This window comes from Panthera tigris, chromosome A3 (genome assembly GCF_018350195.1).
Source record: "Panthera tigris isolate Pti1 chromosome A3, P.tigris_Pti1_mat1.1, whole genome shotgun sequence".
Classification (NCBI taxonomy): domain Eukaryota; kingdom Metazoa; phylum Chordata; class Mammalia; order Carnivora; family Felidae; genus Panthera; species Panthera tigris.
Window position 1 is genome coordinate 79,795,886 of NC_056662.1, and position 25,037 is coordinate 79,820,922.

The following is a 25,037-nucleotide window of genomic DNA, read 5'->3' on the forward strand; positions in this document are numbered from 1 at the left end:
CCTATAAATTCCCTATAGGGAATTAGCTAGTTTGGGTTGGAGTTTTGCCAGTTGCCACCAAAAGAGACTAATAAACAAAACTGGTAACAAAGAGGAGTATTGTAAGTGAGAGATCCTAAAATGTAGGTTTCTTATATGTGGGGAGCAGGCCCTTGGGTTCCCAAGGTACATGAACCAATAAATTTTCAATTAACAAATTTTTTAATGTTTATTTTTGAGAGAGAGCGAGAGACAGAGCATGAGCAGGGGAGGGCAGAGAGAGAGAGGGAGACACAGAATCCAAAGGAGGCTCCAGACTCTGAGCTTGTCAGCACAGAGCCCAACAATGGGCTCGAACTTGGGAACTGCAAGATCATGACCTGAGCTGAAGTCAGACGCTTAACCAACTGAGCCACCCAGGTGTCCTTAAATGTTCAATTTTTAAAAAGAAAATGTGATGTGCAACCAAGAGAGAATGTCTACTACAAAGATTAAATGACTGGCCCAAGGTTGCCCAGCTAGTAAGAAGAAGTGTTGGAACTCAAATCTGGGACTGTGGGGTTCCAAAGCCTGGACTCTTACCCACTGGGTCCTACAATGGCAATGCCAATTTAGTCAGTGCATCTGAGTTTACTGCAGGCTCTGCCTCTGTGACTTCTCCAAGAAGATGGAGTGGACCGCTCAAAGGAAAGCCTGAGGTGAGGTTTTCTAATTCCCTTTGGAAACAAAGGAGACTGTGGGGTGAAGAAAAAGTGGCCAGACTTTGAGGTCCAGATCTAAGGTTGTGATTTGGGATTATGGTCCCCATTTGCATGAGAGACCGAACCAAAATCCTCTGGGGATTCAAGTGGCAACGCTTATTTGTGGCTATCCTTTGATTGATCTCTGTGCTGGACTTGAACTGATCAAAGAAAATTGATGATGAAGGCAAAGTTCACTCTAGTCAATCTGGAATGCCAGCTCGCTACCTATTTTTAAATCTTTCCCAGGATACAAATTTGACAGTGTTCCTTCCTATTCTCTTCCAGTGTCCAGTCACCTCACAATATGAGGTTCTTTATGATTAATTTATAAGCTTCCTGCTTTAGCTCTTCAAACAAGTGGAAAATATCTGGTCTTTACTCAACAGCTATCATAGTTTTATTTTAAGTTTTTTAATGTACTGTTTATTTTTGAGAAAGAGAGTGAACAGGAGAGGGGCAGAGAGAGAGAGAGAGAGAGAGAGAGAGAGTGAGTCTCAAGTAGGCTCTCTGCTGACATTGTGGGACTCGAACTCATGAAAATGTGAGATCATGACCTAAGCTGAAATCAAGAGTTGGACAGTTAACTGACTAAGCCACCCAGGTGCCCCTCAACAGTTATCATAGTTTTAAAGCCTCAAGTCACTCTACCTTTTTCCTTTCCAAGCTTAAAAAACTTAATTTAGTCTTTATTGCCTCTTTCAAAGGTTTCATTGAACTTGGTGGTAGTTGTCCAGCTTATTTCCAGGGCTCCTGTATTTCTAGAATGCAGCATCCAATAGGACTTTCTGCAGTGATGGAGATCTGCTATATCATGCCTGTGCTGTCCAGTATAGTAGCCACCGGTCACAAGTGGCCACTGAACATTTGAAATGTGACTAGGGTGACTCAGATTGCATTCTAACTTTTATGTTTAATTAATTTAAATTTAAACAGTCACATGTAGCTAACTCCCCCAATTGTATATAGCACATATATCTTCTGATCTCATTTCTGGCCTCCCAAGTATTATGCTAGTCCTTTAAAGACCTGCCGACTTTTGTTCACTCACTGGTCCACTAAGACACTTTACTCTTTAGAATTTCCAGCTTCTATTTGAGTGCTTTGATATTTTTTCACATCTCCAAGTCTGTATCACTACTGAAATCTCTTTTCTACCCCTTTTTCTCATATTGTTTAGAATAGTTTGCCTTTCACCAAAAAAGATGGTTGTATTGCAAAGTCAGTTGGTGGAGAATTAATTACATAAGAATTCCTTAGATGAGGGGCACCTGGGTGGCTCAGGTGGTTAAGCACCTGAGTCTTGATTTGTTTTTTTAACATTTATTTATTTTTGAGAGACAGAGACAGAGTGTGCGTAGGAGAGGGGCAGAGAGAGGAGACACAGGATCCAAAGCAGGCTCTGGGCTCTGTGCTGACTCAAAGCCGGATGCTGGGCTAAAACTCATGAACTGTGAGATCATGACCTGAGCCGAAGTTGGACGCCTAACCGACTGAGCCACCCAAGCACCCCATCTGACTCTTGATTTAAAAAAAGAACTTTAAGTGCTTATTCATTTTTGAGAGACAGAGACAGAGAGAGAGAGAGAGAGAGGGAGTGAATGAGTGGGGGAGGGGCAGAGAGAGGGAGACACAGAATCTGAAGCAGCATCCAGGCTCTGAGCTGTCAGCACAGAGCCCAACGCAGGGCTCGAACTCACCAACTGTGAGATCATGACCTGAGCCGAAGTTGGACACTTAGCTGACTGAGCCACCCAGGTGCCCCAAATCTTCCTGATATTTTTATGCATTATTTTACTCCAGTGTTTGGAAATACTATGTCACACTGGTCTTTCTGATTCTCAGAGCTGGGAGATTATGGAACTTAAACGGAATTACGAAACGGTAGTGGCTCAAAGGGCCTAATGGCGAGTACATTTGCCACCACCACTTTCTTCTTTCTGTTGCTCTTTTATTGTTTCATTGACCTGCGTTTTTGATCTCCTGTTATATAAGAGTGGGACAGGCTTTTACATATGTGTTCTAAGGTCCAAGAGATCAGGGAATGTATCTTTAATTCAATTAATCTAATGTATCCTTTTAACAATTCTAATGCTCACAGTTAGTAAAAGCTAAACCCTGCTGAAAGCTGACTTTAGGAGATGCCAACAAAAGATCACTGGCTGTTTGCTTGCATTTTCTGGCACCGCTAAATTACATTTGGCTCAATGTTCAGCATCTGCCCCAATCGGAGGATGATTCTCCTGAGTGGCCCCAGGAGTCCCAGTCCCTCTACCCCTTGTACAGGGCCAGTGCCTCTCTGTGCCACTCCAAGTAGACTTGCACAGAATTAACCTTACACAGTTAATGTTTAATTTTAAAAGCTGTGCTTTTTTTTTTTTTTTTTTTTGTATTTCCATTTTGGTGAGTAGACCAGATGCTTTGCCAAATTTACCCTCAGCTAATTGCGTAGTTCAATGTCCTGAATGTGCCCTTGTTTGCTTAAGACCTGCTGATTTGCACAAGAAATTGTTCCAGGAATGTGGGTCAGAGTGGACGCTCACATGGAAGCTGAAGTGACCAGGAAAGTGCCTCAGAGGCCTGGCTTGGGTGCTAGGTGTGTGCAAATCTGCAGGAATAGAGGATTCTCCAGGGCAGGATTTTCATTTTAATGATATGGCTGCTGTAGGTGGGGGAGAGCTGAGGCCTGGAGACATGGACAAAAATCAGTTTGGCTCTGATCCACCTTTGGAACCCCCTCAAGCTTTTCATCTTGAGCAGGCTTTGGGGCAAGATTGAAATAAAATATTAATGCACAGCTGGAGGGAAATAATTTTGAAATCTGGCATTTGCTCTGCCTTCGTCCCCGGAGGCCCTCTGATAAGATGTCTGTGAAGCAGGAATGATCTTCCAGCAAGAATAGAATAAGGATAAAGTTGCTCAGTTACTCTGCTCCATCCCTGAATCTGGAAACTGACCACCAGAGGTGTTCCTGGGAATGGGGCTCCAGAGCAGATCACAGTGCTCCACATCCTGCCACAGGATGAGAGCTGAGAGTGGCCTAGAGGGGATTAAAGAGGGTAGCAGGGAACCAAAAGAGACAAAGTGGGTGCAGCTTGGGTGGTTGGGGGTGGGGACAAGGGGAGGATCATCTGCCTACTTTGGTGACAGCGAGGGTCTCTAACCTAACAGATGGGATAGATTGCAACCTCCTGTCATTTTTTACACATGCTCCCACACAGGTTATCCTGGGGCAGCTCCAGTCTGCACTTGACCACCCCTGGCTGGTGTATGCTCCTGTGAGCCCTGTTGTCTTGCTGTCTCTCTTATGAGATTTGTTTTGGTGACCTACAAGGAAGACATTCTGCCAGCAACTCGCTGTATTTCACTGAGCTCTCATGATCCCTCTAGAGCTTGTTTCAGTTCTTAGAAGTTCAGTCATTTTGTTAGCTGCCTGACTTTCCCACGGATACATAACAATACCACACACTTAGTGGCTTAAACAACACAAATGGATCTCACTGGGTTGAGATTGTGGGCAGGACTGTGTTCTTTTCTGGAGGCTCTAGGAGAGAATCTGTTTTCTTTTTCCTCTTCTGGAGGCTGCCCACATTCCTTGGTTTACACCCCCTTCCATCATCAAAGCCAGCAGGGGCCAGTTGAGTCTCACATCACACCCCTCTGACACCCTTCTGCTACCCTCTCCCACATTTAAGGACCCTTGTAAATACTTTGGATCCACCTGGCTAATCCAGGATAATGCTCCCTTTTTAAAAAGATTTTTTTTAATGTTTTATTTATTTTTGAGAGAGAGAGAGAGTGAGCATGAGTGGGGGAGGGGCAGAGAGACACACACACACACACACACACACACACACACACACACACAGAATCCAAAGCAGGCTCCAGGCTCTGAGCTGTCAGCACAGAGCCGGACCGGGGGCTCAAACTTGGGAACAAGGAGATCATGACCTAGGCTGAAGTTGGATGCTTAACCAACTGAGCCACCCAGGCGTCCCTCCCTCTTTTAAAATCAGCCCACTAGCAACCTTAATAACATTTGCAAGCTGAATTCCCCTTTGCCATGTAACCTAACCTGTTCACATGTTGCAGGGATTAGGACACGGACATCTTTGGGCGACTATTGTTCTGCCCACTTTAATTAATAATGAAACCTCACCTTTTCCCAAGCCATTTACAGACCTCCTTGGATCCTGAAAATGCCTATAAGATAGGTGAGCGGGTGGACTTGTCAAAACACCAAGGTAAACAAACAAAACTTGTACAGATCTCACCCTAAGTTTACTTTGAAATAGATGATGGGAGATAGTTAAAATGCAGGTCATGGTATTCAGTTCATTTCCAGGCTGTAACTCTAGATGACCGTACATAGTAAAGAGAAGGAGTGTGGGGGGGAGACTGGCCTTATATGACCAGCTGTCAGACCCAGATTCACGTTTTGCACTCGCACGAACTTGACCTGGCTATGTCCCTTCCTCTTCCCAATTCTGTGATGCCCTATTAAGTGACCAAGATGATAGTTTTCACACAGACAGCTACTGTAGAAAGGTGTGACCCAGATGCAAAGCTATTCATATTTATTAAAACAGATGTCAGAGAAAGATGCTGGTGGAGAATTAAAACCACAGCCCTGGTACTGACCTTGTTGAATTTTCCATGAAGGAGGAATAGGCTATTCGAGCAATCAATGTATGGACAAACTTTTTTTTTTTTCTTTTTAAATAACGAATGAGCTTTTTGAAAAGAATCAGAAAACCTATGATATTTAGGGCAATCCTAAGAGCAACTAGCAAGGAGGAGTTCTGACCGCCATTCCATGATTGCCATTCAGATAGACGGGACCCGGTTATGCAGTTCTCCTGACAGCTAAATTCCTCTTGCGGTTTGACTACGGAGCTCGGGAATTGCATCCTGAGTCTAGGGAAATCAAAAGAAACAAAGTCCCTAACCTCTAAGAGGCTGGATTTAAAAGGTTTGCCCTGAGTTCCTGCTTGCTGACACTCTCTGTGTTTTATTCTGTTCTTATTTATTTATTTTGGAGCGAAATGACAGACTTTCCCCAGCCTTAGCACAATTTTTCTGCTCAGGGTCCAAACTTAAAAATATCAAAACCAATACCCACCCGCCCCCCCCCCCCCCCACCAACAAACACACGCGCGCGCGCGCGCGCACACACACACACACACACACACACACACACACACACACACACACACAATTCAGACGCCTTATTGGGGTATTTGGCCATCTGTTAATCAATAATACAGAGGCTTATACTGTTAAGGCAGGAATTAAACTGGAAAACCATGTGCTTTCTCGAGCAGATACCTTTACCAGGTGATTGGAGTTTAGGAGCATACATCGGACACTTATTCCTTGAGGTTTGGTAATGGTAAATAAATCGTGGAGGGGCCCAGCATCTCAGAAAGCAATTATAGTAAAACACTCCTAGGGTGGGTTTGCCCCCGGGGTGAGTGGTGGCTTTGATTCTATGTCTTCTCGGCTCCAAAGTGTGGCTGCCTCAAATAGTTAAAATGAAAAGGGAAGGAATGTTTTTGTTGGAGAGTCCCAACAGTTTCCAGCATATTTTCCATTTGCCTGACTCTGCTCTTGGCCCTGAATGGGGTAGAAGGTGGGGTTTTCTCTACTGAAATCATGAAAATCTCTTCCCTGGCATGTGGGCATTCAGATCTGCTCTTGGTATTCCTCATGTTATTAGCTGCAGCTGCCTTTGCTGTGTGCAAATTGTTTTTGTGTTTGGTGAGGATCACGTTGACTTGTGATTGCCTGTGCCCTGCGGTCGGAGTGGGCAATTTTGTGAGGGGCTTGATTATTCTTGTGTTTTTTGTTGTGTCTTTTTCACTCTTCGATTCCTGTGCTGATTTGGGCTTGTTTGCAAAAGGAAGAAATATTTGGCTCAATCCATTTCATGCAGTAAAGGCAGCAGCTTACTGGAGACTGTTTTTATAACCTAGGAGACTGACATTTTCAAAAGAAATTTGGCAAGCTGTAGGTGTTATTAAGATTTTGTTTGATATGGAGCACACAATAACACCACAAGCGAGCACGTGCCTCACCGTTAACTCTATTTTTTTTTTAAGTTTAAAAATCAAAGCAAAAGAAAACAAAAAGCCTCCATTGAAATGTTGTTAGGTAAGCTTGTGCGTTTGAGCTTCATGGTGTTTACATCTATGAAATCCTGAACCAATGAGTTCCTTTTTGTTTCAGTAGGACCAAAAATTGATTTCAGGAAATATTTAACTGTGATATAAAAACAACAACAACAACAACTTATAAATGCGGAGGTGCAAACAGAGTAAGATCTGGCAACTTCTCATATTTTAAAGATTACAATTTAGGAACACACTGAGTAATAGTTTCATAGGACTCAAGTTAATTTTAATTATGAACCCATTACTCAGAGAAACAGAAAAGTATGTGGGTACCTTGACTGGCACAGACCCGCTAATGATTCAGTTTGCCTCTCTCAGAATCCATTTCTGACCACCCTGCATAACCACTTTTCTCCTTTGTCGGCTTCTGTGTGAGCTTTCAGGTTGTACTTCATTAATTTGCTTTTGTAGGAATCTTGCTTTATAAAATGTAGCTTTCAGGTTTATTCTAAGGGAAGTGGGAAGAGGAAGAAAATGTGCATGACAAGCTGCTTTGAAACCCTTGCTGATTCCTGGCTCCAACAGTGGGTTCATGCTCTGTACCCCTTGGCTCCCCGAAATGGGACAGAATCCCCTCCAGTGGGGCCCAGAGTTTCCCCCACCAAGCACCTCTTTACTAATCTCTCCTACACTCCATGATTTGAAAGCTTGTACTAGACAGTATCTACCTCATCCTAGAATCAATCCTCTGTGCCTGCCAAACAACAGGACCTCAGCTGGTCTGTAGAACTGAACTGTATGACAAAGCTTTGGAATCGGACATTCCACAACTTGAATCCCAGGCTATGTGAGCTTGGTTCACTTATTAGACCTCTCTGATATTCAGTTTTTCTTATTTGGAAGATGGTATTATTATAATAATTAATACATAATGTACTAATACAATTATTATAATTCCTTGGAGAAATAAGGTAGTGCATGGAAAGTACTTCACTTTCATAAGGATCTACTTCAGAAATGACCATCTTTTTAATTAGTGTACCAAAAGTTTTCCCCACTTAAAAAATTAATCAAATACACATCTCTTTAATATCCACTCAACTTTGATGATCCAGAAATGACCAAGGCTGTACTGAATGCAATTCCAAACAAATTTTAAAACTCAGATTTTTAGTTGCCCTACTCAGCTTTTGTATAGGTAAACATGTTATTTAATTAAAAAAAAAAATGACAGGAACTTGTGCCCCCCCCCCCCCACTTTTTTAAACTACTTTCTTTATTCCCTAGAGGTCTACGGGTGCAGGGTTGAGAAATGGTGCTATTGCTCCTGCTTTGGTTTCTAGTTCAAATGGGTCTAAATGAACCCAAATACATCTCCAGAGCATGTGTTTGGGGAGAGGGAACACTGATGAGTGAAGAAGCACATGGTTTTTAGAGCCCAACAAGCTTAGGTTTAAATCCTGTCTTCTGTTTGCTTGTTGTGTGACTCTGGACAGGTTCCTTAGACCTCTCCCAACTCCTGGTTTAAGCTTCTGTAAATCAGTAATAATCCCTGCTTTACAGATTTGTCATGAGAATCAAATGAGATCATGATAAAGCCCTAGCATAGCATCTGAAAAATTACAGGCCTTCCATGAAATGATCGTTATTTGTATTCGTTTTGGGAATCCAGCCAAATTTGTAGGTTTATTCTTAGTGTAGGAGTGGTTGTTGGCTTTAAAATTAGAATTATTTTTCATGCCCCCAAGATAGGCATGAGTAAATGTGACATTTCTAATTTCTAGGGAGTTTACTGATTAAAGAAATGACTGTATATTAAAACCAGGAGGCAGGAGCTCTGAGTTCTAACATGGCTGGCTTATTCATTCATCTCTGCATTCAGTCAATATTTTTCAAAGCCTACAGTGTGCCAGGCATGGTCTTAGGCACTGGGGATACAGTGACTAAGACCTGATTCTTGTCCTCAAGATGCTCCTTGACTGTAGTGAGACAGGTACTCAGACTTGCCTTTTACCTCATCAGGACCTCTGCTGCACCCTTGTTTGATGATTAGCCCTCATGGTTTCCCTTACCCTCCTATCTAGTAGAGATGCCACGGTTCATTCCTGCTGCCACCCACAGCAACACCTAGAAATATCTGTGTTTTTGCTTTATATATGCCTAACTCCGGATCAGCATAACTATCTAACTTCTATCCAAGATGACCCAGATAGCTGTAGAAGATGATCCAATTGCAAAGGTCGAAACAGCTGCACGTAGCCCAGCTCAGCTCTTAATAAATCTTTGTACTGCTTAATAAATCTTTGTGGCCCTGGCCGCTCCTTTTACCAGTCTCTATATCCCATGATCTGGTCTCATTTACCTCTTCAGCCTCGTGTCTCTTGCTCTTTCTCTCTCTCTTTTTTAAAAAATATATTTTTTTAATGTTTATTTTTTTTAAGAGACAGAGACCGAATGTGAGTGGGGGAGTGCAGAGAGAGAGGGAGACACAGAATCTGAAGCAGGCTCCAGGCTCTGAGCTCTCAGCACGGGGCCTGACGTGGGGCTTGAACTCATGAGCTGTGAGATCATGACCTGAGCCAAAGTCAGACGCTTAACCGACTGAGCCACCCAGGCACCCCCTGCCCTTTTTCTTTCTTTACACTGAGCATTGCACACCCTGCTTGTAATTCTCTACACATATTGTGAAATTTCTGGCCTCCCTAACTTTGTTCATGGCATCTCCCAGTGCTAGGGAGGGGGAGCCCTGATCAGCATGGATTCAGGTAGCCAATTCCTAGGCAGACACATCTCTAGAATAGAGGTGAGCACCTCAAGTTAGCATAGCTAGATGATATGAACATCCATTTCTTCCATTTCATGATTAATAAATAACTTTGATTATAATTTGGCTTTTTAAATAGATTTCTTATAGGAAGACAATATACTGGCAGTTGTAATTTGCATTATAAATTGATAAACCCTGGTTTATACATCAGTCTTTTATGAGTTTAGTTTCTATGGTCACATGGTCACTCCTTTTGAGTCTTAGTTAAAATTTAATTTCTGGATAGAAAGCCAAGGATAAAACTGCTAAACCCACGTAGACAACATCAAAGTAATTAGCTGGCCTCCTGAGACAATGTATTTATCTCACCTCCCTACATCAACAATGACTTCTAAAGATCTTTTACAATTCTGAGATCATCACTGCCTCAGGAGAAAGGGAGGAAAACAAACAAACAAACAAACACTTGAATGTGACTTATTCTAGTGGAATGTCCCTAATAGATACATATTCACTTGTTAGAAACATGCTTGTAACAATATCTAATTTCCTTTCTTTTCAAGCTTTGCTTTCTAAGCAGCCTTTGCAATTATAATTTGATCTCCTAAATGGATCTGGCTCCACAGGAAAGACAAGCTTTATGCCTGTGCCCTGGTATTTAGGGTGCTCAGACCAGATATAGTTCCTATTAAACAATATCAGCAAGTCTCTTATCAGTTTAGATAAAGATAATCAAAATCTCTGCCTAATCAAACCTGGGGGTAAAGCTTCTGGTCCTAAAAAGCAACAAAGTGAGTTTGAATGACTTAGAAGAAATTAAATTGTCCAGGAAATTAAGAATGTTAAATTATAATAAGAACATTTACCATTTATGAATATTTATGTTTATCTCATTTGATTCTTGCAAAAGTCCTACAAGCACCCATTTTATTTATTTATTTATTTATTTATTTATTTATTTATTTATTTTAATGTTTATTTATTTTGAGAGAGAGAGAGGGCAAGCAGGGGAGTGGGGGCAGAGAGAGAGAGAAAGAGGAAGAGAATCCCAAGCAGGCTCCACACTGTCAGTGCAGAGCCCAACGTGGGGCTCAATCTCATGAACGGTGAGATCATGACCTGAGCTGAAATCAAGAGTTGGGCACTTAACTGACTGAGCCACCCAGGTGCTCCTACAAGCACCCATTTTATTTGTTTATTTTTAAAATTTATTTTATTTTTTATAATTTCCATCCAAAATAGTCAGCATATGGTGCAACAATGATTTCAGGAGTAGATTCCTTAATGCCCCTTTCTCATTTAGCCCATCCCCCCCCCCACAACCCCTCCAGTAACCCTCTGTTTGTTTTCTATATTTAAGAGTCTCTTATGTTTTGTCCCCCTCCCTGTTTTTGTATTATTTTTGCTTCCCTTCCCTTATGTTGATCTGTTTTCTATCTTAAAGTCCTCATATGAATGAAGTCATATGATATTTGTCTTTCTCTAATTTCGCTTAGCGTAATACCCTCTAGTTCCATCCATGTAGTTGTAAATGGCAAGATTTCATTCTTTTTCATTGCCAAGTAATACTCCATTGTGTGTGTGTGTGTGTGTGTGTGTGTGTGTGTGTGTGTGTGTATCACATCTTCTTTATCCATTCATCCATCGGTGGACATTTGGGCTCTTTCCATACTTTGGCTATACAAGCACCCATTTTAAAGATGAATAAATTAAAGATGAGGCAAGTCAAATAATATCAGGCCAAGCTGACAAATGGAGAAAGGACTTAAGCATAGGTTTATCTGCCTCCAAAGCCCATGCTTTTAACCACTATGCAACACTGACTCCATCAACTGAATCCATTCATTCACTTACTCACCAAATATTTATTGAACACTTACACTGTGTTAAACATTAGAAATACCGGGATAAATAAAACACTTGTCGGGGCGCCTGGGTGGCGCAGTCGGTTAAGCGTCCGACTTCAGCCAGGTCACGATCTCGCGGTCTGTGAGTTTGAGCCCCGCGTCAGGCATCTGGGCTGATGGCTCAGAGCCTGGAGCCTGTTTCCGATTCTGTGTCTCCCTCTCTCTGCCCCTCCCCCGTTCATGCTCTGTCTCTCTCTGTCCCAAAAATAAATAAAAAAAGTTGAAAAAAAAGAAAAAATAAAACACTTGTCATGAAGACCTTACAATTAAGTAGCAGGAGTGTATAAACATACATATAATAAATTGTTTTAGTTGCAGTCATAAGATATGAGCAATAAGATAAAAAACAAAAACAAAAAACAAAAAACGTGTACAGGTGTTACCTAGAAGTAGATAGGGGACAATGGAAAATTTCCATAGAGGATAGGACAGTTGAGCTAGGCATTAAACGGTAAGTAGACTTTCATCATGTGGGTAAGATTACTTCAGGCAAAAAGAGTGGTGTGGAGGGAAAATGTCCGTAGGCAAAAATCCAGAATGGTGACTGAGGAACTGCAGCTGTTGGTTTGGAGAGGTGGCCAGATGAGACCAGACAGGTGTGAAGATGCTCTGCATGCCACACTAGGGAGTTCTGGTTTTATGCTGCAGGAAATGGAGAATCTTTTGGAATTTTAAGGAGAGTAGCAACATGGTTAGGTTTGATTTTAGATTTCTCAATAAGCACAACGGTAGGGAAAGTACTGTAAAAGTCAAGACACTATTGCAACGCGGGAGTACAGTGAGATGTTACTCTGTATGATCTGGTCATTATATTCCCATTAATACATTCCCATTAATACATTCCCATTAATGCTTGTGCTCTCCTCAGACCACCCAGATTTCTTCCCTTGAAAAATAGCACACAACAAGCTCCTTAATTATGGACGTGTTTTTTTGAGCAGTGTATGTTGGAGGATGTTTGTGTGTGTGTAAAATGTATTCGTGCCTAGAATTTCAGCCCTGTTGTGAGATTCTTTTGAAAGGAAGATTGTATCATCTATCAAATTAGCTCTCCTTCAGTTTTCTATCATTTTCAAATATGGCAACAATGTCTTCTAATTCTGTTTCAATATAGATATACCACTATTCATTGTCTACAGGATAAAGTTCAAACTCTTTATTATAATATATAAAAGACTGATAACATCTTGATGCAATCTTGCCAGCTTATCTCAAGACCTTCTCTACACACCTTACGTTTTATTTACATCAAACTACTTTTGGTTTTGTTCAGGCCTTATGTTTTCAAATGTCTGTAACTTTGCCTATGCTGTTCCATCTATCCTAAAGACCATCTTGCCCCCTAGACAGGATTCCTCACTTACATTCATAGTTTACATTGCTCTATTACAATATTATCATAAGCCATTATAATCACCTTAAATTTGTCTCCTTCTGACCTTGGTTGGAAGGGCAGAACTCAATCCTATTTGTCTTTTTGTCTTGAAATATCAAACACAGTGGATGGTTACATTGTTGGAGCTAACTAAATCACATTTACTTTGCAGAACAAAATCTTAGCATGCTAAAAATAAAAGGCATGAACATCCTTTGTTGCTCTGCTTTGTAAATTACTGAACAGTCAACAGTTAACTGCACTGCTGCCTTCCTTAGCAAAGGTTTATTGACCACAGGAAGCTCTAAGATTTTAGAATAGCAAAAAAGTTTGACTCTATCTCTCCTTTTTAGGAAAGCTATTGAAGCAAAGTCCTAAACTTCCACTGTCTCTAGTGATCATTTTAGTACTAGAATTCTAGACACTAATGAATCAAGCATTTATAAAAACAATTAGTAAATGTGCATATCAAACACTTTTTGAATTTGAATTTGAGTATCAGACATTTTTCTCTTTTAAGCTATACTAGTGAGGAGTGTCTCCATCATGTTTTTGATTAGAATATAATAACTCAAGATCAGGAACTAAAAACCTTTAAAAATTAATTGATAATACCACTTCCCTATCAGCTGAATACAGTGCTATTATAGTTGTAAAAAATTTGAAGGCCTTTCTTGGTTGATTGTTTTTAAAAGTCTATATTTTTAATGTGACCTAGTGCTAAACACTTGGGACTGTGGAGCCATGAAGCATATATAGCTGTGATATACACACTGTGATTTTATATACCTCTCTATGTTAAAAAGCTTCTTCCAGCCAAGAGTGTTGCTGTGGAACTTGTTTAGACTGAGCATGTTGATAAGATAAATTGCCAAGTGTCTTTGGTTTTTCATAGAATAGATGTTCCATTTATCCTCAGTTTTTCATCTTGTTTTATAAGAGTTCTATACTTTCTTGACTGGTCTCATTTTTAGAAAGATGTAAATCTATGTAAGCACCAGGATAAATTTAAACATTGTGGTTAAACCTGTATTTAAACACATCTTTCTAGGGCCTGAATGTTTTTAATGCTTCAACACTGGGGCGGGGAGGGGGGGGGGGGGGGGGAGGGGAAGTGGGTGGGGGAGATATTTAGAATGATTCTTACAATTAACTGTTTTATTTTTTATTGACTTAAAACCTTCAAACTAGCAATCTTTTAAAACTAGAATGAAGATATATACCCATAATAAATTAATGCTGGTAGCACTTTCAAAATATATTTAAGTATTCTGATGAACATTTTCTAGGACCAAAATCTAATTTTCACATTGGAACAAATTTATGAATAGGGTACCCTGCTCCCCTTGCCTCATTGTTTTCTGCCTTCATGCCTATTTTGCTATGCAAAAGCTTTATGTCAATTTACTCTTTGAGCTGTTTAAGACCAAACCAAATTATTCCTTCAGCACATTTTAAACAATCCCTTAAAGACCTCTTTTTCTTGGCTATGTTTCCAATCTTGGCTTATCACTATAATATTTCATGCTCTATGCTTCTGAAAAAATTCAATATTCAAGAACAAAGTAATCCAGAGCTTTACTTCATTTCAGTCTTTTTATGTCCTAGGGCTGTCCCAACTCAATGACCCAGTTTTTATTGTGTCGCATCTCCCTGTCTGTTGCTGACTGCCACCAGCTTGCCTAATCCTTTTCCTGTCCCTTATCAGTTTTCCCTTAATTCAAAAATCTTTTTTTTTAATTCTTTGCACTTCTTCTTGCACAGCTTTTAGGTTTTTCTTCCTCCTTAGGAGATTCAGTGTTCCTGTGGTAGCCACACTGAGACACCAAGATGAATGGTTAACTAAGGTCCATAAGTCTGTCCTTCTCAAAATTTTCATTGTATTATCTTTAGAAGTGTGAGTGGTAAATGGCAGAAAATGGATAACTTGGCATTATGCATCAAGAGTCCTTAAAAATGTTCATGTCCTGTGAACCAGCCATTTCACTTCTGAGGGTCTAGCTTATTAATTAAAAGGAATCATCTAAGATATGGGGAAAAAAACGGTCTACATGAGATGCTCATTCAATGTTTGTATAAAAGCAAAAGAAGAGAACAGTGCAAATATCCAATAGGAGAGAAGTTAAAAACAATTAGCATCTATCTCCTTGATGGGAATATTGTGCAATCATTTAAGATGATGGTTATTTGACCAGGTAGAAAGATGGATATTTATGTTTTCAGAAAACCAGGGTACAAAATTATAAGTGTCAGTGATCACAACTATGTTTTTAAAAAGCATTTACAAGTGGAAAACAGCAAGGAAGCATGACATTTGCTGATAGTTCTTATTTTAGGGTTGTGGATTTACAGATGACTTTTCTTTACTCTCAAAATCTTGATTAAATTTATTTTCAAAGTTTTTAAAAGCTATAATTTTAACTGATGCAAATTATGAACCATTTAGGTTATGCCAAGTAAAATGTATAAAAGACTATTTCAAATAGAGTTCTATTTAAGTTAATCACAATCTAACGACTGGCAAAGGGGCAATAACACAGTAAGTGTGTTATTAACATTGTGCGTAATCCCCAAAAAATTAGGAAAAAATTTTCAATACCTATTTTAAAACATAAAATGATTTTTTTTAAAACTTTGTTCTCTCCAAAGTTACTTCATCAAGTCAACATCTGGTCCAACCTTTCAATCTATTTCCACACTGTCTTCAGAGAGATTTTTCTGAAGCCTAAATCTGTTTGTGATATTCCCCTGTTGATAAATCACTCAGGGATTGAGAACATTAAAATCTTTAGCTTAGTTTACTAGCTACTCCCAAGCTTCTCTACCTTATTCTGTGTCCTTTCTTCTCATGTACCCTCCCCACCAGCTTTACCAAAGTATGTATAATACCTGAAACAGTACTCAGAGTTACTATTATTTCGGTTTCTTAATACTGAAATGAACAGTTAATACACATTCTTCAAATCTCAAGTGTTACTTTGTTTGGAAAGACTTTACAGATTCTTCATCTTCTGTAACCCCCTTCTCTGTAATCCCACAGTGCCCATTATATTGTACGATCATTGATTTGCTTGTCTGCTTTTCCCACCAGACAGTGTACTTGTTAATAGTGCACAGGCGAGCGTGTGTGTGTTTAACCACACTCCTCACACCCCTCGCCATGTCCCCTGCCTGTGCTCTGACAGTGAGATGAATAGTGGGTGCTCAGTAATGCTGATGAAGGGCCAACATGCTAATAATCCTGGACACTAGATGCCAGGAACAAACTGGGGAGACGTGCTGGAAGTGAAAGACTGTTATCCTATCAGGTACCTATCAGGTAGAAATTGTTCAGTGCATCTCACCCTGATGAAGTTGGACTTCCCTACTTTGTCTTAAGGGTGTCCTGCAAATATTGTACCTCCCACATCATACACCTGAGAACTGGGAGCAGTCTTAGTTGTCTGTGAACCTCCACTATTCCCTTGTACATACTAGACATTCAAGCATCCATTGATTAAAATCCAATTTTCAAAATACATTCCGATTTACAGAAATTTGCGTCCACTTTGTCCGTGATAAGCCAAAGCCTCTGGAATAAAAAAATATGTGAAAGACAAAATATTTGTGAAGGTCAAAATCCTAACTAGAAATTTTCAGAACTGTGTTGTGGACCCCTAGAAAGATAGATGTAACAGGAATTAAGAATGGACAAACTTATTCAAATAAAACACAAACAAGGACTGCAGGAACTCCAAATGTGCTGACATGTAAACATCTTCTACCTCAATTTTCATATGCTTACATAGGGAACAGGGTATACTCCGACAGAAAATACTGGTTCGGCCCAACACAAAATCATGGTTTTGTTGTCCAGATGGAATGTTCTCAATTGATTTTCTTACTTTCTTTTTTCCCACCCTTATTATATTTGCATTTTAAGCAATATAGATAGTACAACCAAAACAATTTTTTTGTAGAAAATTTTAATCAAATTCATTTTTCCAAAATTTTTATAGCCTTTAAAATTTGACTATGACTCTAATATTTTACCTATTAATCCTTTAATATAAATTAAAGTATGAATGTATCAGAGGCTCTGATATTTAAGATAAAACTCTGGAAACTTATATAAAACAGTCTTGCTTAATCATCCCCTTAATTTATCTGTTATATAGACTTAATGTTCTTATTTTATATTTTCTTTAACACCTATCCCCGGGGTGCCTCAGTGGCTCAGTTGGTTAAGTGTCCGACTCTTGGTTTCGGCTCAGGTCATGATCTCACAGTTCACGAGTTCGAGCCCGGCACTGGGCTCTGCACTGGCAGTGTGGAGCTTGCTTGGGATTCTCTTCATGAGCTTGCTCTCTCTCTCTCTCAAAATAAACTTAAAACAATTAAAAAAAAAAATCACTTATCCCCATCTGGAAACAAATGCAAACAAATGTAAGTTTTAAAAAAATAACCAAACAATTCTATTTTGGATTTCAAAGTATTGGAATATACATAGTAACTTCTCTGGTACAAGGGAGAAGTTAAACAGCCTGTGCATCGGGGGAGAAATCTTTGACTGAACTTTATATATATTAATAGGAAGCAGAAATAATTAAATTAGCATGATTAGTTTGGGCAGGTGTAATTACGAGTGAAAACATTTTCAAAAATTGAGCAATGTAAGAATGAATAAGGCAAAACAGGGAGATACTAGGATGAGCCTGAATTACAGAAAAGGAAAATTTGAAAGAACACTTTTTAATGTAGCTACAACTGTTCTCAGTAAAATGCATCACTTATAAAAGGCACATTTCCCTATAGCTAAGAAGAAAATATTATAACCCTTAAGACAATTCAATCATCACTAAAAATAATGTTGAGATACACCCATGCAGCTTTGTTCTTAACAACTCCTTTAAAAAGGTTTGCTTACTATTAGCAAGGAAACATGCTCATTTAAGATCATGAGTACAATCTCTTTTGCCCATCTCAGCTCTCACTGTGTATTAACAGGGACGCTGCTTTTCAAATCAAGCCTCATGTAAATCTAATGGTTATGCATTCTTCAGTGAACAGTGATTTAATAGCTGAGATCACAAGGGTTAATAAATGTGCCTAGTGCAGTGCCTACTACATAAAAGGCTCCCTTATCTATCTATCTATCTTTATCTATCTATCTATCTATCTATCTATTTCCTTCCCTTGCAACTCTGTAATAAAAATAATAAACCCATAGCCCAAAAGAGCTATACAAGACAGGAATGATTTGTTGTAGATACTTTAACATAAATATTTCATAATTTATTATAAAGACATTTTTGTACACAACCACTATAAATACTTAACATGGTTTTATAACAGTTGCAATTTTATGATTTCCTAAATACCATGATAACCCACCTGTTTTTAACCTCTATATAAAAGCTAAGTGTAGGGTTAGAATTTAACCCAGGACACATCAAAATCTGGTGTCTTGGTTTATAAATATAGTTAATACATCAGGATATTGACAAGAATTGCCATGTGCTTCAGATGTACTGCCAAGACATGAGGAGCCAACAAGCTTCAAAGAAATATACACGTTTCTAGTTTTAGGTGCTAACAAGAAATATTACTGTAAAGCTGGTAAACTGTGACTACCAACGCAGGTTTCTATACACCTGAAAAAGTCAACAACAAAAATATTAAGATATTTGTCCACCAGGTGGACAATATCTAGGCTGTAGGGTTGACTTACTGCTTTCGTGTACTGTACAATCAGTCTTATCATTGCCCCCAGCTTTGGAATTTCAGAGCTAGACAATACACAGTTCAAAACACTTGCTTTGTCCTTTCTCTCATGCTAGATCTCTGATATGTTCCTCTTACAGTCTTGCTAAAGGATCTTTCAGCTTTTCACTCAACAGCACTGGGTCAAATCTCTTCTATACAGGATCTCATTCTTCTCGTGCCTCCTCTGTATGCAGAGAGCCGGTCAAAGTCTTGGAGGTGGAAACGAGTTGCCAACTGATTTACCATTTTCCTCAGGGTAACAAAGGCTGAAACAACTTGGAAAGTAAGGAACAAAGTGAAGATGATGTGTATTGCTTTTTCCAATGGCAGATTCGTTAGGCCTTCATTAAAGAGCAAGAATAGAATTAAAGGCAGTTGCAACAGAAGACTCAAAAGCCAAAAGCCAGCCAATTCAGGAACCTGCAACGACACACAATAAGAGTAAATCAGATCAGTAAAGTACAGTCTTTCATTTATATAGATCAGCAGTACTGGGTACCTACATTATGAGCTCTGTAATTCAAAAGGAGTAGAAAATGGTCCGTGTCCTCAAAGGCTTACAGTCTAGATTAAAAGTGAAAACTAACTTATGTGGCAATGCTAGAATGATATACATTAATAAATAATTCAATGCATCACATAGAGGCATGAACTAAATACTGTAAGAAATAAGACAACAGTGATTAGGTGAAAGAAAGAGTCCAAGGATGTAGGCTGTTGAAGTTGGGTAGAAGGAAGAAGAGGCGAGAAGGTAAGTAAGCAAAGAAAAGCATGACCAGGAATCAACATGTCAGGGGGGAATGGATGCTTGGGTTAGAAAATAACAAGTGAGACCGGTAGGTGCCTAATTCTGAAGAGCTGAGAAAACCACAGAAATCTTTAAGCATTATCCCTAAGCTGTGGTAACTGTAAATGCTTAGGCAACACAATGATTCAGAAAAACATGTCTGGCCTAGGATTCCTGAGTTTATAATCTCTCCCATTTTCTTATTCAGGATCCAAACATGTTTAATTGACCATGTATTTTCAAGGCAGGTGGAGAAGAGGGAAAACTGTCAATTCTTAAGTGCTTACTATCTTCGGGTATTTTATATAAATTATTTCATTTAATCCCAACAAACCTTGAAGTAAATATTTCCCCCATTTTATATACAAAGAAAGCCAGGCTCTGGAGATTGAACAGACTACAGGGACAGAATTAGTAAAGTTGGAGGCAGGCCTTTGCTCTTTCTACCACAGCTCCCTGCCTTTTCCTCATTATGAAACCCGTATTGTCTTTATGTGTAGCACTGAGAGAAAGGAAAGAAGAGCCTACCTTTTCCTGTAGGTTCCCCATGTAGCCCAGATACAACCTGATAGCTTCAATTAAGGTTATTATGATGATAACAGTGACCACAATGAATTTGTAGTAATCAGGCAAGACTGAATACTAAAAAACAACAAAAAGAACACAAAAATAAACATGTTTGTAAAATCTCACATAGAGTAAAACTGACCTGAGATAGAAAATAAATTTTAAAAACTTTAATTTTATTGACACTGTAACAATGCCAGGAATGGGCAGAAGTGACCTCAGCAGAAGCATTAAAGCACAGACTTACCTTCATCTGAAGCATCATAATGCTGCTTACCCACCAAAGTGGGAAAAAGTAAGTGTTAAAATAAAGTGACATCTGCAATGCCAAACTGGAAACCATTTCATTATCTACAAAAGAAACAGACAGAAAAAAAAAACCAAACTCCTAATTCTGGTCAATGCCCTATATGTCCTTTAGTTTCTTAAAATTAGTATCTATAGTGTTGGTTCAACAAAACTCCAAATTTTAAGCCAATTTATAATCACTGACAGCAAAAGGAAATATCTATCATAGTACTATTTAATTCATATACTGGCTTCATGGGGGGATGTTTCTTTCTTATTTTTTTTAAGTTTGTTTATTTTGAGGGGGGGGCAGGGAGGGGCAGAGAGAGAATCCCAGGTAGGCTCTTCACTGTCAGCACAGAGCCCTGTGGCTCTGTGACTTGTGGCTCGAGCTCAAGAACCGTGAGATCATGACTTGAGCAGAAGTCAGAGAGGCTCAACTGATGAGCCACCCAGGCACCCCTCGTAGAGGTATGTTTTGTATTTTTCAATTACTTCATCAATTTGCCATTACAGTCTGCTGATTTTTTGCACACTAATGGTGTAGATTAAATGTGGAATATCAATTTGAATCCTATTGAACAGGTAACAATAATGATCATAACCTCCTTTGCAGAGTTCTATGTAAAAAGCCTATAAAATTAACACATAAAATACATAAAAACTTACCTTTCACACACCTCTCTTCAGCATACTCTAATCCCATCCATTCACTAATACCCAATTTAATGCCACTTTGTCCGTAAGTCCTTTCTTGATCCTATTCCCCCACCCTGGTAGAAATCTCTTCCCCTCTAGGTATTTACTTCTAACCTGTGCGTAAGAAAGTGTTAACAAAGAACATCCCCCTGCTCTAGACAGTCTAGGGCGCTGAGAGATCAGGAGCTTTGGAGTCCAAGTAAACCCATAACTCCTCAAACACCCCTGGAATCCTCAATGCCACACTTGGGATAAATTATTTAACCTCTTTGAGTGTCAATTTCTTCATATGTAAAACGGTAACATTAAAAGTACCTCACAGGTTGCTTGCAAGGATTAGAGATAGTATTAATTACTTTACCCTACCACCATGCCTGGTACTTAGCAGGCACTCAATAACATTAGTCCCCTTTCCTTCTCTTTTACTTAATACACAGACTCATTGTAAGCACAAATCCCTAATTTGAGATACTCATAGAACCTAAAATCTTGCCATACACATGGTGCATACCAAATATGTACAAGCAGGAAGAATGGAAACATACTGTCATAAATACATCAATGTAGATATTTGTGATTCATGAGCTTCGTTTATCTAAGGGTGATTGCCTAATACCTTTTGCTTCTATGTAAGAGAGAAAGGTCCTAAATTAAGAATTTCATTTTTTAAATTAAGCCCTACAAATACATTCTAAATTTGACTAAATTCTAACAGTTTAGGCACAGATAATGCATTTTGAAATCAATTGCCCTAAATGTAACAATTTATAAAGGCCCTAAAATAAATTTCTTAAAAACTTTTTTTCTCTCCACAGCTGAGTATATCTGCCATTCAATAATTTTAAAATATAAGAAATAATCCTGGTCTCTCAGAGTAAGGTTTCCTATAGCTCCAAGAATTTGCCTGATTATTAATCTACTTTTTTTTTTTTACTCCGTTATTATGACCTACTTTTGCTTGTACCTATTTTTTTTTTTTTGCTTGTACCTATTTAATTTGTTTTTTTGCTTGTACCTATTTTTTACATTATCAGTGATAACAGAATGAATTCTTAAAATTTGTTAAACCTGAAGGCAACTCACCAGCCTAGGATTCTTTTTTTCATAACAGTACAACTCTAGGTCAGTGGACATGGTAATGGTATATATACACTTGTAATTACAGTGCAAATAATCAAACCTACTTCGGATCCACAAGGAAGAAAATGTGGGAAGGAAATGATAAATTAAGCTGAAAATTTTAATACCTTTGGAGCAGAAATTAGTCAAATTTTGCTAAGGAGTTTTTATGTTAGAAATTGTGTACATGAGCATCTTAAGAGTTACGCTATAGCTATACGGCATTTCAAACTTATAATCATGCAACTGAAAATCAAGTTAATATGTAAATGAACCTTGAAAGCACAAGACATGAATTTACTAAATTTTGCAAAAGTACCAGTTGAGTTCTGTAAACGGAATTTAAATTAAAACATTATATAAATCAGGGGTAGGCAAACTACCAGCCAGCTGCCTGTTTTTTGTATAGCAAGTGAGCTAAAAATGGTTTTTCACATTTTTAAATGGTTGGGGGAAAAAATCAAAGAATAATATTTTGTGACACTGAATCATATGAAATTCAAATTTTAGTGTCCATAAATAAAGTTTTATTGGAACACTGCCACATCTATGCATTTACCATTATCTATGGCTGCCACAGAGACCTATGGCCTGCAAGTCTAAAATATTTGTTACCAGCCCTTTAGAGAAAATGTCCGCTGACCTCTGATACCTTGCATCACCAGACTTTAGTGCCTGTTTAGTGCTTCGCTTTAGAATCAGAGACTTGACCTAATTTTTCACATTATACTTTTCTCTGTACATCCTAAATCTTAAAGAGGCCTAAATTCAGGGTGAAAACAATGCAACTATGGGAACGTACTTTTCTCTGCGCTCTTTTAAAAGTCCCTAGACCAAGCAGGAGGAAAAGGTTTCTATTTCCCCAGCAGAGTTCAGTGATAAAAACCACATGGATTTGGATGACAGTATGTTGTCTATCATCATGATTTAAGGAGGGAAACTGTTCTGGAGGAAACAGAGTTACCACTTGCCGTCAAGTTGAATGCTGTATCGTGGTATTTTGTTACCGATTTAGGGAAAGAGTTGTACATGGTGAGGGGAATGTGGAGATGGCAGGGAAGGGGGCGAGCTTTGTTGAAAGCGATTCTACTGTGGCAGCTACCATTCTGGAGTGGATAGCGGTTTAACAGGACTCATTAAAAAAAAAAAAAAATCTTTCCATCTCTTCCGCCAGAAAACGGACTTGCGGTGGAACGTGGTCGTTTTGCGAGTAAAGGAGAAGAGAAGATATTTTAACCAAGGTGGGGAGTGGGAAGGGGAGACTGCCTGGGCCGTTTTCAGTCCAGCTTGGCCACAAACGCCAGAGCGGAAGTCGCAGAGGAAAAACACCGTCGGCCTTCGCTGAGGATGCGGGACCGGACGTGTGCTGCGAAGGCAGTGTTTATATTTTTAGTTTCTGAGGAAGGCCGGTGCCACCTCAGCGGCTAGGCTTACAGTTCGCTGGCCAGGACCGTTAGGGATACGGGACTGGAAGTGTCCCAGCCCCAGCCCCAGCCCCAACCCCAACCTAGCGGTGGGCCCCTCCTCCGGCTCTCTTCCCGCACTGCGGAAAAGCAGCTGAAGGCGAGGCCGCCATTTTAGGTCCGGGCAAACTCTGGCCGCTCCTTAAACCCACGCCAGGTCCTCCGCAGGCCATACCCGCTGCGCCGGGCCTCGGCCACTCACCAGGACCGTCGCTGTACTCCGGCCCGGTCCGGTTGGAGTCGCTGAACACGGTCCGGCTGAAGTTTCCCAGCCGCTGGCGGACCGGATCCGGCAGCTCCATGGCCGGGCCTCGGTACGGCTTACAGCTAGGTCTGCGGACGCTGCCTCCTTCTACCGTTCCCACGGCAACCGGGCAGCGCGAGATGCTGGGGCCCAGGCGCGCGCGGCCGCACTGCGGGGCTGAAGCGCAGGTCGTGAGCACGAACGCCTGGAAAGGAGAGGTGTGCTGAGAGTTGTGTCCTGGCGAGCGCCGCAACCTCGTGTGCTAAACGGCAGATTCCTTAGTCCTGTTATAAACCTCATCATTCTTAAAAACAAATAGAAACAATAATAAATGAGCCGAGGTTGGTTTGTGATATAAGGAGCCGTCACACCTAGTCAGTGGGATGCAAGCTTTCTGGAAGGAAATATAGAACGAATGTAGAACTTACAGAATGTTCATGACCCGGTGGCTTCTTTCTTAGGACTATACATTTGAAAAGTTTTATTATTAATATATAGTGTGTATGCGTATACATACAATATTTTTAATAAAATATTCTTAGTATATAATATACATTCCTAGAACTGTGGATAGATGTATACGCACACACGCACATTTGATGGAATACATTGCTGCATCTTAAAAAACATGCTTGCAACGAATATTTGATTGTATGGATTAGCTTTTAAGTAAAAATAAAAACTAAGTAGAAGTGAACCCAATTTTGCAAAATGTGTGTGTGTGAGAGAGAGAGAATATATGAGGAGCAGAGGTGGAGGAGGTGGCACAAACACTGTGGCTTCAAAACCAAAAAAAGACTAGTAGGAAATAATCCAAAATGTTAATTATTTCTGGGTAGTGGGGTGTAGGTGATTAAAATTTTTAAAAATATTTCTGTGTCTTCCAGGTTTTTCCCAAATAAGCTGTATTATTTAAAAAAAAAAAAAAAGATTTAAGTGTAAGATACAGAAAGGATGCAAACCGAATATACACGTGTAACCAGCTCCCAGATCCAGGAACAGAACCTTACTAGCACCTCTGGAAGCTTCCCCTTCCTCTTTCCTTACAATCACTAATCCTCCACTTCTAACAGACCCTTCCTGACTTTTAATAGTATAGAATAGTTTTGCCTATTTGTATGCTTTATGTAAAACTAATCATATGGTAAGTGCTTCTTAAAACTAAAATCTGCCTCTTTGCCCTCAAAATAATTTTTAAGAAATTCTTTCATGTTGTTGACTGTATGTTTTTTTTCCTTGCTGTG

The 25,037-nt window shown here is 39.6% G+C and overlaps 1 protein-coding gene across 2 annotated transcripts; it reads right to left on the reverse strand.

Moving 5' to 3' along the window:
- Positions 1-18,133: 18,133 nt before the first annotated feature.
- Positions 18,134-24,049, reverse strand: TMEM17 (transmembrane protein 17). Of its 2 annotated transcripts, none has more exons than XM_007075361.3 (4): positions 23,752-24,049; positions 20,228-20,331; positions 19,942-20,055; positions 18,134-19,046 (listed from the first exon to the last, which is right to left on the reverse strand). In XM_007075361.3, exons 1-4 carry the CDS (start codon positions 23,849-23,851, stop codon positions 18,768-18,770), a joined length of 597 nt encoding a protein of 198 aa, XP_007075423.1. In that variant the 5' UTR covers positions 23,852-24,049; the 3' UTR covers positions 18,134-18,767. The 2 variants fall into 2 exon arrangements, with proteins under 2 accessions (XP_007075423.1, XP_042837425.1); XM_042981491.1 differs by lacking the exon at positions 23,752-24,049 and adding an exon at positions 22,889-22,932.
- Between the last annotated feature and the right edge of the window lie 988 nt (positions 24,050-25,037).